The 17,116-nt window shown below is 37.5% G+C and overlaps 1 protein-coding gene across 1 annotated transcript; it reads right to left on the bottom strand.

Moving 5' to 3' along the window:
• Window positions 1-5,257: 5,257 nt before the first annotated feature.
• Window positions 5,258-7,244, bottom strand: LOC137003854 (serine/threonine-protein kinase pim-1-like). The gene is made up of 7 exons (XM_067364110.1): window positions 7,199-7,244; window positions 6,702-6,917; window positions 6,516-6,610; window positions 6,280-6,330; window positions 5,800-6,175; window positions 5,535-5,711; window positions 5,258-5,364 (listed from the first exon to the last, which is right to left on the bottom strand). Exons 1-7 carry the CDS (start codon window positions 7,242-7,244, stop codon window positions 5,258-5,260), a joined length of 1,068 nt encoding a protein of 355 aa, XP_067220211.1.
• Between the last annotated feature and the right edge of the window lie 9,872 nt (window positions 7,245-17,116).

A 17,116-nucleotide genomic window follows, 5' to 3' on the forward strand; every position in this document is an offset into this window, starting at 1 on the left:
GAGCTGGAAAAGAAAGGCTGTACTGTTATCAGTGCATCAGGTGATGCCAACGTGGAAATTGTCAAAGCTGCAGTCAAGGCCTCAGAACATCAGCCCACAACCTTGATAGGGGAGGATACAGACTTACTCATTCTTCTCCTCTACTATGCTGGGACGAACAATAGATGCCTCTATTTTCGTTCAGACAAGTCCAAAGCTACTAAAGTGTACAACATCAGTGAGATGAAACAAGTCCTGGGTTGTGACTTGTGTTCCCAGTTACTGTTTATTCACGCTTTCACAGGATGTGATACAACTTCACGAATTTTTAGTGTTGGCAAACAGACAGCATTCCAGAAACTTGTGAATGGTGAATCAACCATCCAGTCCTGTGCAAATGTGTTTCTGCTCCCACATCAAGCAAGGAATGTCATAGAGGACCATGGGACCAAGGCAATGGCAGTGTTGTTTGGCGGAAAGAGTACTGATTCACTTGCCTCTTTACGCTACAACCTTTTTAGCAAGAAAATTGTTACCGCCAAATCATTTGTTACCCCAGAACGTCTGCCTCCAACTGAGTCCTCAACCAAATACCACTGCCAAAGAGTTTACTTCCAGATCATGGTGTGGATTGGAAAGGAAGGTGACATGAACACAGATGATTGGGGATGGAAACTGGTGGACAACCGGTTCCTGCCAGTTATGACCAGTAAGACTGCTGCCCCAGAAAGCCTCCTGCAGATGATCCACTGTAATTGCACAACTGCCTGCCGAACACAACGGTGCAGTTGCAGGGCATATGGACTACCATGCATGCCTGCTTGTGGACCATGTCAAGTTGGGAATTGTGAGAATCACTATAATCAACCTCTATGGGAGGAAGAGTGTGACGACTAGTGGTAAATCTAGTGAAGGACACAGTGCAAAAACGTCTAAAAAATAAACCAGAATAAGAGGAAACAACTGAAGAAAATAGAAAAAGATATGTATAAGTAAGGAAAGTATAAAAAAAAAAAAAAAAAAAAAAAAATACAAAACGCATTATAAAATATATAAAAAAAATATATAAAAAAATAAAACCCAAAAAAATAAAAGGGGTTAGCGGTACTGAGCCTTCACGTGGCAGCCCTGTTTTTACTAATTTTACAGTACCACACAGTTCTAATGAATTTATTCTTTACTGGAATCAAAAGAATGGTTATGAACCACAGAAACCACCAACACTAGGCAAAACGATATGACAAAGGAGAAATATGCAATTACTTGAGGGAAATTTTACTTATTTTCGCATAAATATACTTGTGACCTATTGCTTTAATATATAATTGTACTTGTAATCACTTATCTATCATGCAAATATGCTAATTAGATTATTACATGGCCAAAACATGTATCAGGCACCGGTATTCCTGGTCTAGGAGGAATACAAAGGAGTAATGGTCATTTTAAGGACCTGACGGCCGCCATTTTGAAAATGGGGCCCTTCTTGAAGTCAAACTTTGGTAAACTTTTAGTATGTTTTTAAGTACATCTGGTACTACTGTATACCACTGAGAAACCTTTTGTTAGAATTTTTTTGGGGTCAAGCCATATTTGCAGCTGACTACTTCTTCTTCTTCTTCTTCGTTTGAATCGGTACCGTGAGTAAACTGGAACATGCGAGCATGTATGTGTGACTGGGCCCAACACTGCATTAGCTAACACTTGTTACAGGACAATTGACACGTTTTTGTAAAGTTCTCTGTGCATTCTCAATATTTAGGAAATGTATAAGGGAGGAAGATTTTTACACCCCTTATTTTGGTATAAAACGTGTGATTTAAAGGGATTAAGGTTATTATTTAATTGTTTGGGATATCTTAGTTTTTTATTTTTGTACATTTTGTCATAATTAGGGACTTTTATATTGTGTTTTAGGGGAAGTTTTATATTTAATTTGCCAAATCCTTTTGATTCATTAAACAAGGGTTTTACCCATTTATTTTCTAAACTTAAAACCATCTCTGTGTCTCAGTGTTGTTAAATATTCCTGTCAAAAGGTTTTACAATTGAGTAGAAACGCATTAGGTGCACCTTCGTGGTATCCACCTGAACTACAACGAACCCAAGCACCCCATTATCACGTATGTAACATACAGAGTGGTTGTATGGGTGCTACATAAAGTTTTATTGAACGTTCGCCGGTTCCCGCCTCCTTCTTCCCACAACTACTAACCGTGTTACACTAGGTAAGCAAGCAAGAACAATAGTGAAAAATTGCAGATGGAGCAATAATAACTGACATGATCCATGATATCATGATATTTTTAGAGATATTTGTAAATTGTCTTTCTAAATGTTTCGTTAGCATGTTGCTAATGTACTGTTAAATGTGGTTAAAGTTACCATCGTTTCTTACTGTATTCACGGAGACAAGAACCGTCGCTATTTTCATTATTAAACACTTATAAACAATCTGTATAATTCATAAACACAACTTCATTCTTTATAAATCTCTCCAACAGTGTAGCATTAGCTGTTAGCCACGGAGCACAGCCTCAAATTCATTCAGAATCAAATGTAAACAATTTAACAGTATGCAATACTCACATAATCCGACGCATGCATGCCGCATGCATGGCGAACACTTTGTAAAGATCCATTTGAGGGTTATTAGCTCACGCAGCTAATTAGCTGTGTAAACTTTGTTTATGCACTGTTCACGACAAGCGCGAGCTCCGTGGGCGTGGAGCACGAGATTTAAAGAGCCAGTAGCCCTGAATCAGCTCATTTATAATGATGCCCTAAAATAGGCAGTTAAAAAAATGAATTAAAAAAATCTATGGGGTATTTTGAGCTGAAACTTCACAGACACATTTAAGGGACACCTTAGACTTATATTACATCTTTTTAAAAAAAGTTCTAGGGCGCCTTTAACAAAATGCAGACAACACAGCAGCAGGATTAATAGGATGCTGTCACTTTAAGAGCAAATGCACGCACGAATCATGCATTTTTAGTGTGTTTATGTAAATTTTTGACCATTCTTCAAGAAGCACTTTTTTCATTTGTGAGGTCAGGCAGTGATGTTGTCGAGAAGGCCTGGCTCGCAGTCTCCACTCTAGTTCATCCCAAAGGTGTTCTATCAGGTTGAGGTGAGGACTCTGTGCAGGCCAGTCAAATTCTTCCACACCAAACTCACTCATCCATGTCTTTATGGACTGGTGTGCAGTCATGTTGGAAAAGGAAGGGGCCATCCCCAAACTGTTCCCACAAAGTTGGGAGCATGAAATTGTCCAAAATGTCTTAGTATGCTGAAGCATTAAGAGTTCCTTTCACTGGAACTAAGGGGCCAAGACCAACCCCTGAAAAACAACCCCACACAATAACCCCCCCTCCACCAAACTTTACACTTGGCACAATGCATGTCAGGCAAGTACCATTCTCCTGGCAACTGCCAAACCCAGACTCGCCCCTTAGTTTGCCAGACGGAGAAGCGTGATTCGTCACTCCAGAAAACAAGTCTCCACTGCACTAGAATCCAGTGACGGTGTGCTTTACACCACTGTAACTGACACTTTGCACTGTACATGGTGATGTAAGGCTTGTAAGGCTCGGCCATGGAAACCCATTCCATGAAGCTCTCTACGCACTGTTCATGAGCTAATCTGAAGGCCACATGAAGTTTGGAGGTCTGTAGCTATTGACTCTGCAGAAAGTTGGTGACTTCTGTGTACTGTGTGCCTCAGCATGCTTTGGTCCTGCTTTGTGATTTTACGTGGCCTACCACTTCGTGGCTGAGTTGTTGTTGTTAACTGCTTCCACTTTGTTATGATACCACTAACAGTTGACTGTGGAATACTAAGTAGTGAGGAAATTTCACGAATGGACTTATTGCACAGGTGGCAACCGATCACAGTAACATGCTTGAATTCACTGAGCTCCTGAGAGCAACCCATTATTTCACAAATGTTTGTAGAAGCAGTCTGCATGCCTAGGTGTTTGATTCTATACACCTGTGGCCATGGAAGTGACTGGAACACCTGAATTCAATGATTTGGAGGGGTGTCCCAACACTTTTGGCAATAGTGTATCTTAAAATATATAAGTGCCATTGTTTTGTTTCAAGGTGCACACCAGTAATGTTTTTTTTTTATTTATTTTTTTTTTTTTTAACTAAGGCATGTTTTAAAAAGCTACTTAAATTACCTAATTGAACCAAGGCTTAATCTAAGGCTTAATCTGGCTTAATCTAAACCCTGTCTGTGAAACTACAGGTAATATATTTTAAAACTAAAATATTATTAAAATCTAAAAAGTGCACAAAACCATTTAACATACTACACAGTATAAGAAAGTTATTTCCCATACCCAGAAATTAAAGGTGCCCTAGAATTGAAATTTGAATTTACTTTGGCATAGTTGAATAATAAGAGTTCCGTACATACCATGAGCCTCAAACACCATTGTTTCCTCCTTCATATGTTAATCTCATGCGTGAAAAACATCATGGAAAAACAGGTGAATCTGTTTCATCATGTTTCTTACTGTATTCATGGAGACCAGAGCCATGTTGTTATTTTCATTTTAACCCGAAAATGCTTGTAGTCTGTATAATTCATAAACACATCTTTATTCTTATCGAGTCTCTCCAACTGTGTGTAGCTTTAGCCACGTTAGCCGCGCAGCACTATCAAACTCATTCAGAATCAAATGTTAGCAAACATCCACAAAATACATGCCATACTTACGTGATCTTATGAGGCATCACAAACAGTTTGTAATGATCCATTTTGAGAGTTATATTGTGAACTTCAGTATTGTTTATGCAATCTTTATTGGAGTCGTTTAAAGGTGTACACACCCCAAAACGGAGCATTTTAATGCCACCCCAAAACAGGCAATTAAAACATGGTATAATAAAAAAAAACTATGGGGTATTTTGAGCTGAAACTTCACAGAAACTGGGCACACATTAGACTTACATCTTGTAAAATGTCAATCCTAGGGCACCTTTAACATTTCTTAAAAATTAATTAATTATTAATTAACTGATCCAAATATTAATTATAACAAGTTATGATTAATTATTAATATTTCCCTTGTGCTAATTTTCTACAGTAATGCGGTAAGATTTATTTGAATGAATTTGAATGAATTAACGAGATTATGTGTGTGTCTGTTTGTTATAGCAGTGGTTCTTTTTAGCGTGGAGTACCCCCTGAAGGGATTCCCATCCTTCTGTGTACCCCTTCTCTTCCACTTAGACTGCACCCATGGGTGCATCTGGAAAGGATTGTTAACCACACATGGTTTTATAAAACCATGTGTGGTTAACAATCCTTTCCAGATCAGGCCGACGCTCAGGCTTCTGCTGCAAAAGAGAGCAGATCAAATGGCAGCAATCTGTGCAGAAAGATGGAGAGATGTCTGATTATTACCGTAAACTTTACATCTGCTCTACTGAATCCTTCTTCTAAGATCTTCAGGTCAGAAAGCAGACAAATTCCTGCATGAAACGGCCATCTCCTATAAAGCCTATGTAGTTTAGCATTAGAATTACTTGTACAAATCACCTTCTGTCAAGCCAGGTTTGTACCAGGTGTTCATATTGATCCTGTACAGGTCGAAAGTATCTGGAAAGTGTCCGCACAGCATTCTGAACAAGAGGATTCCCAGAGTCCAGACTGTCGCTGGCTTTGCATGAAACTCGCCCTTCATCCTGTACTCGGGAGGGCAATACATCATTGTGCCTGGAGGAAAGAGAGTTTGTCCCATGTGTGAGTCTCTACCGCAGCATGAGTTCACTGATTCACAAGAGTTTTGAGAGCTAATACACACCACAGAATCTCGAGTAGGCAGATTCCGTGAGGAGATCGCCGCATCCAAAGTCAATGAGTTTGACTTCGAGTTTATCAAAGTCTATCAGCAGGTTCTCTAATTTTATGTCCCCATGGTAAACCCCACGGCGACAGCACTCATCAGCGGCTAGTGTTGCCCCCCACATGATGAAGCGTGCAAACTTCTCTTCGATGCTGCCGCCGTTGCTTTCCACAAAGCAAGACACATCCATGCTGTCCGAGAAACGCTCGAGGACCATGATGTAGAAGTCCTGTTGGTCCTGCCAGTCCAGCAACTTTATGATGTCCATCGCTGGACCTTTATTGGCCAGGATTGTCAGAGCGACTTCTTTGGGAAGGGGCTTGGGATGATCAGGCTAGAAGAAAGAAAACATTTTATGATGTTAGATGGTTTTAAATAGAGATTTAACTCAGTCTTGAGTGAGTTTGTCAATTGAAAAAAAAAATCACTTATACTCACAATGCTGATACATTGTGTGTGTTTTGTCTTTTTGACAAATTTTACTGCCACCTGATGGACAAAACAAAAAGCAATTAATGTGTGTTAAGGTCGTATTATAAATTTCCAGCGAGAATTAAAATTTTAACAGATCAAAAGCCCTTAATAGTGAATATATGATACAGGTAGATGGCTTACATTGGATAAAGTGATATAATTCAGATCAAAAACCATTTGCTAAATAAAAAACATCAAACCTTCTTGCCATCTGCCAAACGAGTGCCTTCATAGACAGCACCAAATCCACCTTGCCCCAGTTTACTGCCGATTGCATATCGGCAGCAAATGTTGTCTTAAAAGATGAACAGAAGAAGACGATGTTTAGTGATGCTGCTTTGCAGATATTGTGAGATTATTGTTGGGGACTGTGGCAGGAAACTCACCCTCAGGTCTCATGTTCACTTCGTTACTGTCCAGCGATTTCGTCAGAGGAGACGTTTCACCTGCTGTCAGACTGACTGGAGTGTCGTGAACTTGAGTTTGGAGCTCTGCTTGCACCAGAGGCTCAGCAGCGGGAAGGACTAGAAGAACACCGGCAGGAGGTTCCTCGAGTTCAATGACCTCTACGGATCTGGAGATGGACTGTAGAGACTTTTGATCTGAAGAGGAGAATATCAGCACAAGAAGTTGGCTAGCAGTCAATTAACTGGTTAAAGAAAAGTCTGATTTATTGGGAACAGCAACTCTTTGAAATGAAAGTAAATTGTTCACCTATTGATTTTGAAGTGCAAAAAAGTCTAATTTTATTGATTTTTACACTTAATTATTATAGAGGGTCTGTTTAAAGCTATCCTATAGGGGGCAGAAAAGCTCCAGTTACTCATTTAGGTGTATATTATGAACTTGATGTGACTTTAGTTTATAACATTGTGTCAATTACCGTCGGTACTTCTCCTGGATGTTTCCGTGTCATCTTGGTCCGTCATTTCGCCCTGATCTGAGCTCTTGTTTTTGGTGGACTTTTTCTTCCCACCTAACGAGAGCCACTTAAAGAAGTTGCCCCCTTTCTTTTTCTTTTACGGACGCGAGTTTGGAAGCACGTCTCCCTCAGCAACAACAGGCTTCTCATCAGGCCGATGAGGAGGTTTCTCCGCCGTGCTGCTGCTGGGGTTTGGGTCGTAAACCTGCTCGCTATCCGAAAAAGATCGTACTCGTCATGAACTTCTCTGTCCCATGATGAACCACTGATGGTATCAATCAATCAGACTAGAGCAGCTACAAACCGAGTGAGTGAGTAAAGTGTGAAGAGTTCTATGATTTTACACCGTGACATTCTAAAACTCACTTTGACGCCATAGTGGCTAATAGCCTAGCTAAGGAATTTAATTTAAAAAACAACATCAGAACAATGTGTAGGGTAATATTATATCATCCACATGCTTATTTACATCTGGATCTGACTATGCAATAAATAACTTCAAAAAGATGAACAATTGAACTGTGCGCGGTTACTAATATTTTTAAATATTGTACCATTATGTTGAAAATATATCATGTTTATTAGAAATGCCTTAAATATGTTATCTTTTAAATACATTTTGTTAAAAAAATTAATATTTGAAGTGAACACATTTTTAGACATAGCCAACATGTTAGTCAATCGGCTAATGCAGCAAGAAAATAGCCTAATAAAGCAATTTTTCTGTTATGTATGTAAGAATATAAACATATTAATATTTATTTTGCTATTTTATGTAGCCTATTTTAAAGACATACTACAAAATACTACATTACGATATCCTATACGACATAATATTATAAAATATTACAGCTTATTGTAACACAAAGCTAATGATTTTTATGTGACCCCCGTCTTTGAGTTTTTCTTTAGCTAGCCCATATTAGCAATTTACCAAAATATGATAGGCCTGCAGGTTACCTGGATAAATTTGCTTTAACATTTAATATTTTACCTGCCATGTTAAAAAATTACTGACAAAAATCTCATAAAACAACAACAATAACAAAATCTTTTCTGTTGTTGACAGGCTCTTTCATTGACTTTATCCAATTTATAGGCCTACATTTTGGTGACTTAAAATAATCTTTTAAAGATTCATCATGAGTTACTGAGTTCATGAGTCACACAAGTTCGTGATTTCATTTATCGGTAACTGCATGATTAATCGTAAAATATTATAGCGAAATACTTCACAAATGTTGTTTGTAGCACTAAAATCATCCGAGTCAGTTTTTTATTGATCCACACGTATTAAATGTGATTATTGTTTTATTTATTTAGCCTATTTATTGCATTCATCAATTAAATGTTGACTGCAAGCATTTCTACTCATCTGTGGCTGTCACATTTTGTCTGCTACGAATATTTCTCATGGATCAATTTATGTATGTAAAGTTAATTTATGACTCAGTTTTAAACCAAACAAAATGTTATACTCAACATGTCCATTGTTCATGAAGAATTTTTTTCCTTAATAAAGCAAAAAGGTGCTAGAGGCCTAGACTGTTTAAAGGCATATTCCATTTTTAATTATTTTCTCCATATTTATATACAATACAAGTGCATAATTAGTACAATAACATATATAGGCCTATCATAAAACACTAAATTGTGTGTAGGCATCAAGTGAAATAAGATCCTTTATTAGGTACATCTGTCCATTAGGGGTTGTGTTTCTGAAACCCTGCATCCCAACGTGCACACTATCCACCCTATCCTCCCAAAACAGTATTGAATATTACTAATGTCTCATACTATTTAGGATGGATAATATGCACATTGAGACACAGGCATACTCTCTGTAAAGTTGTTAATATTTTGGCATTAGTCTGTTCCATAAACTAAATTAGATTTTCTGAGAGATGCTTTCAAACTTTATATAGACTTATAAGAGCATCAAAGTGTGCACTCTATATAAACAAACTGTATGCATGACCTGGTATAGGCGCAGTGAACTTTGTGGTTGATTTTGTCTGTCCATCCTTATAGTGAGAGAGAGAGAGTGAGAGTGTCACGTCCCTTCAATTCAGTGGGTCTGGTGTGCATGAGTGAGAGGGAAAACAAAAAAGAGAAACAACAGTAGGCTTCTTCATACACATCTTACATCTTCCTAAATCAGCTCTACAGGTGTTCAGCATATGTACAAATGTTTAAGTATGGTTATTTTATTTGTTTGAAGCCTATAGATTACATGCTAAAAATCAAATGGGGTAAAGATGTTATGACATGAAGATATTTTTGAATTCAGCATGTCCATAAAGTCTGTTTCATCTTACTTTTCCTCATATCCATGTGCTCACTGCTCATTCCTGATCATTTTGCTGTTGTCGTGTGCCCACTCAAGAGAGAATGTGATTTCAGACGCAGCCGCTGAGAGGAGACTAGAACTTCTCAGTCAACGACTAGCACAGTAAGAATCTTTTACTTTTTTTTTTTTTTTTTGGAAATTTACAAAAATAAAATGGTGTAGAAAAATTTTCACTCAGAATTTGCTAGTGAATTTCACTATTAATTACAAAGAATCAGAAAGTTGTTACGTGGGCAAAGCACGACGAAGATGACGATTAACAATACTTTAATGAGACACAGGAGATTCCAAACAGGGTTATGACAGTATTCACCCTTGTAGACAACAATGAGAACTGACAAGGAGTGAAGGAGAACACAGGGTATATATATTTGTGACTAACAAAAGGGAGCTAAACAAGGTGATGGGATAATTGGACACAGGTGAAACAGATGAACTAATGAACAGAGCGGGGAAACGATGGCTGTGTCCGAAAACTGAAAAATGCTGCCTTCCGAGGACACATTTCAAGGTAGTAAGGCATCAAGGCACATCCGAATCCAATGTTAGCTTCACTTCCTCTCTCATGAGATACCTTCCTCAGATCAATTTTTGAAGGAAGCATAGATGTATCTTTAGCTGCCTTTGATATCCCACAATCCTGTGCTTTTCATTCTGTGACAGTTGAGCTAGAAAAATAAAGATGGCATCCGAAAGTTGTGTTTGCTGCTCAGTTTGTTTATAAATGTACGATTTTGATCAACATATTTCAATTTTGATATAATTTCTATCGAGAAATTACTACTGTAGTAATTAAATATTTGTTTAGTTCTCACCAAAGCTCGCGCTATATTGCTGTATATCATTAAACTGTTACGCTGCCTCAGAAGTCTGTCCGAAATCAATTTCGTGAGGTACCTTCATGCACAAATGCTGCCGTACAAGTCATTTTCTTAAAAGATAGCGAGGCAGCAAGACAGCTACCTAGGTTTTCGGACGCAGCCTAGGTCACAGGGGAAACAGAAATGAGGCTCTGTAACAAAAGTAAGACATTGGATTATAAGTGAAATTTTGAAGTAGAAAGTCTCAAACCATATTTTCTTGTAAAACACACTCCAATAACTCTTGTTTTATTCTCGACTAAGAAATCATTTTATTACAGTCTACTAATAATTAATATAATATAATTCATGCTGTAAATAATATTTTAAAAAGAAAAAATAAATAATATGTACATATTTACTCTAACTCTTATTCTAATTTGTGATGAAAAATATATTTCTATCTAAAAGGACCTCACTGTATATTCTGTATTGAATGTGATTTTGTACACAAATATGCAAATACGGCACCTAAAATGGAATGTGATGTTTTCCAGATGATGCACACTTTCACAAATGTATTACTAGGTACTTTTCTCTCACATAAATTATTGAATGTATTTTGTTATTTTTGCTTTTACTCACTTACTGGAGCCCCAACACTGCACATTTTGAATGTCTCCTTTGGCCCTGTCCAAAATGGCACACTTCATGTGGACTTAACAAGACCATAGGGTGTCCCATTTGTCATTGTAGGTTTCAGAACGATGCTCACGAGTGACCCCTATATGCACTCAAAGTGCACTTCTGCTGAACTCGCACTGAAGTGAGCGCCGCTGCAGGCTTCTAACCAACAGTTAAAGGACACATTACGTCACGAAAGTGTGGACCACGAGGGCTATGCTTTTCATTTGGGACAGGGCCTTTGTCTGACACCAATTTCAGGTCTTGGAGTTTCTACTAATGAGCTGATGACCTGAATCAAGTGCATTTGATTTAGGGAAACACACTAAATGTTTAATGTTGGAGAAGCTTCAGAAACAAAACACTCTTATGAAACATTCTCATCTTCTCTATTATGCATAGGAGCAGATATTAATTAACAGCCTCCCTAAAGTTTTGAAAAAAAAAAAAAAAAAAAAAAATATATATATATATATATATATATATATATATATGAGCAATATCACACGAGTAGCCGTGCGATATGTTCTTATATATTTACACACTTGTGCCGTCAAACTGTTGTATAAACGCAATATCACACTCGTAGCCGTGCGATATGGCTGTATATCAGCCTCGTGCCTACGGACGAATCACAGCGTGCTGATATACAGCCATATCGCACGGCTACGAGTGTGATATTGCGTTTATACAACAGTTCGACGGCACAAGTGTGTAAATATATAAGAACAACAACGGAGTGTCTTTAAAACCCTCTTTTGTGCAGCACTACCTTCCGCCACGGATTCAAATCTCAATTTGACAGTTGGACCAAGCCTCCGTTACTAATTCTAAAACGTCACTTCAGAACTAGTAACGAAGGAACGTTTCAAAACTCAAGTTGTCAGTTGAACCAAGCTTCTGTTGCTAACTCTAAAATGTCACTTTAGAACTAGTAACGAAGGAACGTTGAGTCGCTTCATTGAAACACATTGAATTTTCTACAGTCTTAGAGAGAGAGAGAGAGAGAGAGTAGGCTATTACCTGTGTCTGGTATATTGCATTACATTCATTCTTCAAGTCGATGTCCATAATATTATATCCTTTATACAAGTCCGTTTGAATGTCCGCTGAGGAAAGCAATCTTTTTTTACAGCTTTGGGAATTTTCCATAGCACCACAGCGCTAAAACAACTTCCTTTTGCAAAAGTTCCTTTCAATTTAAAAGTCTCTTGTGCTTCACTGACTCATTCTCCTGTAAAGTGTTGCCGCCATCTAATGGCGTATTAATGTAATGTTCACTCAATCCTTTTTACTTAATAGACATATTTATATAAAATAATATTTATTGAACAACAAATAAGCACAATTGTACAGTTCAGTCAAACATAAAGCACTAGTTATTAAAAAAAATAAAAATAGGTCACCATTTACGCTGGTATGTGGGTTTTACAAATATTTAATGAATGAATAGGATTTTAAAGGGCTTGTGACAAAACCTCCTAACTCCATTGGATCCTCAAACTGTCAATCAAACCTCATCAATCCACCTCACCTCCTGAATGAAGTGCGCACGCAGTTTGGACATCTCTGTGTAATGCAAAGGTAAATAAAAAAATGTAAAGCGTTTTCTTTACTCAAAAAAACATATGTTTATAAAGTTTAATGTTTTACGTATTTAAAGAGCAGAGAAGAGTCTGATATGTCCCGTCTAGTTGTAGCCATTATGCTATATAAGGATGTAACGTAACGTTTATTATTATCAAATTTAATATAGCACAATTCGACTTGCTCTGGAACAAATAATAGATTAATAAGACCAAAGGTTGCCCGTTCTATGTACTCAAATTGAATTATGTCTCGTGTTTAACCACTATAAGAGCCAGCGGCAAATCCCAGAGGCACTGGCCGAGATGAAGCTGTTCTCGGCGGTTATAGAAGCACTGAACGGCCGCTGACGCACTCGAGATCGCATCTCTGAAAACGTCAAAGCAAATTGTAAAATAGGCGCTGTTATTAAATATGAGTCACATATTTCAGGTCTAAACAACTACATTCTCGCCTAAAAAACTATTAAAACTACAGTTCGTGGTACAAGAAGTAGTATTTGTAAAAATTACGGTTGATTTGATCGGCCGCCATGACGGTCACTTCAAGCGGAGTGATACATACGGTGAAAAGGCAGTAGGAGTGCTGTTATCACTGAAATATCGCATGGCTATCAGCCAATCAGATTCGAGAACCAGACAGAACTGCTGTATAAATATATATATATAATTTATGACCAATATTGCAAAATAATCATTCACATTTAATACATGTAAAATAAAATATTTCTCTGTCTTTTATAAAAGTGTTTCTTTATGGAATTAAATAAAAAATATTCAATGTTAAGATTTACATTTATGTTTAAGTTTCAATTGAAAGAGTGCAATGTCAATTTTCATTCAAATTTTTCATTTATCAATTATGATTAATCTATGTACTGCAAAGCCATGTCTTTTATTGTTTTGAATATGAAGTATAAAATATACAATTTTACACAAGTTGAAGGCACTGTATGGTAACATGTCTGATAACTTTTTTTTTGACTCAACAGTAGATCTCTGAAGGCTCTGACAGGAACCTCTGTGGCTGTTCAGAGGAACTACTCAACTCTCAAATTATTTACAACAGTACAATTATTCACATAATTTTCAGATCCTTCAGAAAGCAGTATCGCCAGATGCTAATGTTGCTGCTTCAAGCCAAGATTCAAGAGGCTAAAGTTGATGGATGGAGACGCCACTGGATTCAGCCCGCAGACACACAGATGAACAGATGACACTTCTGGAATGACTGGTGAGAAAGTTTCTAATTTTTAGGTGTAAATTACAAAGTGACTTTGAAGAGCTCCAGGAAACTACATATTCTCATAACATATTTTTCATTTACTGTCAGTACTTCTGGATGTTTCCCTCTCAGTACTTTTCATTTCATCTGAGCTCTTGTTTTTGGTGGATTTTTTTCCTCAAACACAAAGATTTTCTGAACTTATGACACGGCTGTCTTACACCTGGAGCAAAAAACAGAAATTTATTTTATTTTATTTTATATTTTATGCATATTCATGGACATTGTTGTATAAAATGCACCATGTAAATATGCCAGAATTAGTATAAATAACTACTTTTCATCTGCATTCCCTAGGGGAGGTAACATAAAACTAACATAAGACAGCCAACAATCATACAACATTCATTCACTATAAATAAAAAAAAAATACACATAATAATGACATATACATTGACAAAACAAACAACAAAACAAAAAATACAATGGCAAAGACATTGTTCATCCACCTCTACTGCATTCAATTTAACAGTGAAAGTGTATGGGTGATAAATGTGTGACAGGTAAAAGTGAAGACATGTCTGGTTTTCTAGAAGCCACTGTTTTAAGTGAGTTTTAAAGGTCTTGAATGTAGGACATTCTCTTATTGGAAGGGGCAAGCTATTCCAGAGTTTACCACCTATTATTGACAATATGTTTTGTCCAAAAGTGGTGCATCTAAATGGTATCACACAGTCCCCTTTTACAGAGGCCTATGTACTACCTCCGCTGTCAAGTCTTTGGAAGAAGCCATGCAGCAGAGTGGGGGCAAGATTATGTAACACTTTATATACCAAACAAGCATACTTGAAACGTTTAAAATTATCAAAGCTTAAAAATGTATGTCTCTCTAAGATATCGCAATGGTGAAATAACAATGCCTTTTTATCAAAAAAATTTTATGGCTTCCTTAAATAGAGATTCAATGCTTTTAAGAGTAGTTATGCTAGCTAAGGACCAGTTTGTAAAACAATACTCAATATGTGGAAAGATCATAGTATATAAGAACAACTTGGCAGCTTTAGTGTTAAGAAATGGCCCAACTTCTGCAAATAGAATTTAACTTTATTTGATAAAGGAGATGTTAATATTTCGCTCTTACAACGAGATGACCTCCTTAACACTGCCGCTGAAGTTTGGCGAATTAGACATAGCCCTCAGCTGTGTAGACACTTTGGTCCGGTGGCAGCCGACGGTGCCATTCAAGCAGACTCCACTGAACTGCTGCCAACAAAGGCCCCCAACCGAGCGACCGGTAGCCTACAGACCACCACGGCAGCACAGGTGTAGCGAAATCGTACAGGTTTAATCAATTTATGGGTGAAATCTATGAATATAATTAATCATAAAGCCCTATTGTGAATTATTTACAACGAATTATAATCAATTACATATATGATTGGTTCTGGTTTAATAATTATTTAGAGAAAGTATATTAGTTTGTCCAGCAAACCGTTATATCTCCTCACAGACTATTTGTAACGAAGGTTCTTGTGTAATGGGAAGGAAGAGGACAGGGATCGGCTTTGGGCTGCTGACAGTCTTTATTCTCACCAGAGAAAAATATGAAACACATAAACAAAAAGACGGTGCAACGCACACTCAATAATTCCACATCCAAGGACGGGCTTCACTCCACAAAACGAGCACAGCTCACTCAGTCTGACTGTCAGCAATCCCTCTCTCTCTCGCACGCTCCTGCTTCTCCTGGCGTTTTATCCTGTCTCCACGCCAATTACTGGAACGAGAAACAGGTGTTCGTGATTTACATTCAACCCGTTCAATCACCGCACATCCCCAGACGCTCCCTCCTGTTGCAGACCCCGCTAAACCACGCCCCCCTCGCCACTATTATAAAGAGAAAGGTTCTTCTCTGGCCGCGAGAAGGAACTTTCTATTCTAGCATCAAAGCGTAAAGCAATTTGGATCGAAAACGTTAAAGTGACATGGTTTTTGTTGAATGAGCAACAGAAACAATCGAGCATGAATAATGTGTTTAATATATAAAAACTACTAATACAGAGGTTATGCGTCTAAATATATATGTGACCCGATCTGGTTACGTCCTGGTAGTTCGTGCCTCTGGCTGCATCCGAAACCGCATACTTCTCTACTACATAGTAGGGGAAAAGCAGTAGGCGAGCGAAAAAGTATGTCCGAATCCGAAGTATTCATAAAAGAGTAGGCGAGAACTACCTGGGTGATGTCTAATTCTCGCGAGATTCGGACGTGCGTCTACTTAAAGTGCGTCCGAATATGCTTACCTACTATATAGTAGGGGAAAAACAGTACGTGAAAGGAGTAGTATGTCCGAAATCCTCATTAATCATAAATGAGTAGTCGAGAAGTTCCCGGATGGCTTACTGCTCCCGCCCAGATTCTGAAGTGTGCATCCGATGGACACTCTACTATCCCAGGAGGCCACGGGAGAGGATACGTCACTCGAACACGGAGGAGAAAAGCGGCACGGATGTTTTCAAATGTGAGTATTAAAAACCAAAAACGTGGTTCCTTGTGTTAAAATCGCATTTGTTGAACTACTGCAGAGGTGTAAAGACGCTAGTCAGTGTAGTATAGTTGTGATTTTGCTGTAAAAACACGATTTACTATGTACAGCTAACAGGGGAGCTTCAATAAACACACGTTCATCTCCAAAGTGGATTTACATTAATTCCAAACCATATACATCATAAAGTTGATTACTAAATGTTTATTTAACATCTGACAGGAAAATATTCAATAAGTATTGCAGGTAATGAGTACATCACAATATGAAATATACATCTTGAGTGATGTGTGCTATTATGTAGAATTCACTGTTGTCAGCACTTTACATGAATGGAAGTAAATGTACATGAATGAATGTAAATAAACAAATGTACAAGTAACTAGATCTAAGTTAGCCTATCTATTTTATTTGTCCGTTAGTACTGTTGGTAAATTATATACAGTTGGATAAGTGAGTTAACACATCATAAACATGTAAATGTAGTATTAAACATGTAAATGTAGCACATAAATCTCAGAGGAAACTTGAATCTTGTCTGGATGTTACAGATGATCATGTGTGTTTATCCAGTGGAGACAGGCTGATGAAGGAATGATGGCGTCAATGGCTTTGAGTGAGTACACTACAGAAATTAATACAAATCTATTTAAATATTAACTTGTAGTTTATTTTAATTACTGTAATTT

This window comes from Chanodichthys erythropterus, chromosome 16, assembly GCF_024489055.1.
Source record: "Chanodichthys erythropterus isolate Z2021 chromosome 16, ASM2448905v1, whole genome shotgun sequence".
Lineage (NCBI taxonomy): Eukaryota > Metazoa > Chordata > Actinopteri > Cypriniformes > Xenocyprididae > Chanodichthys > Chanodichthys erythropterus.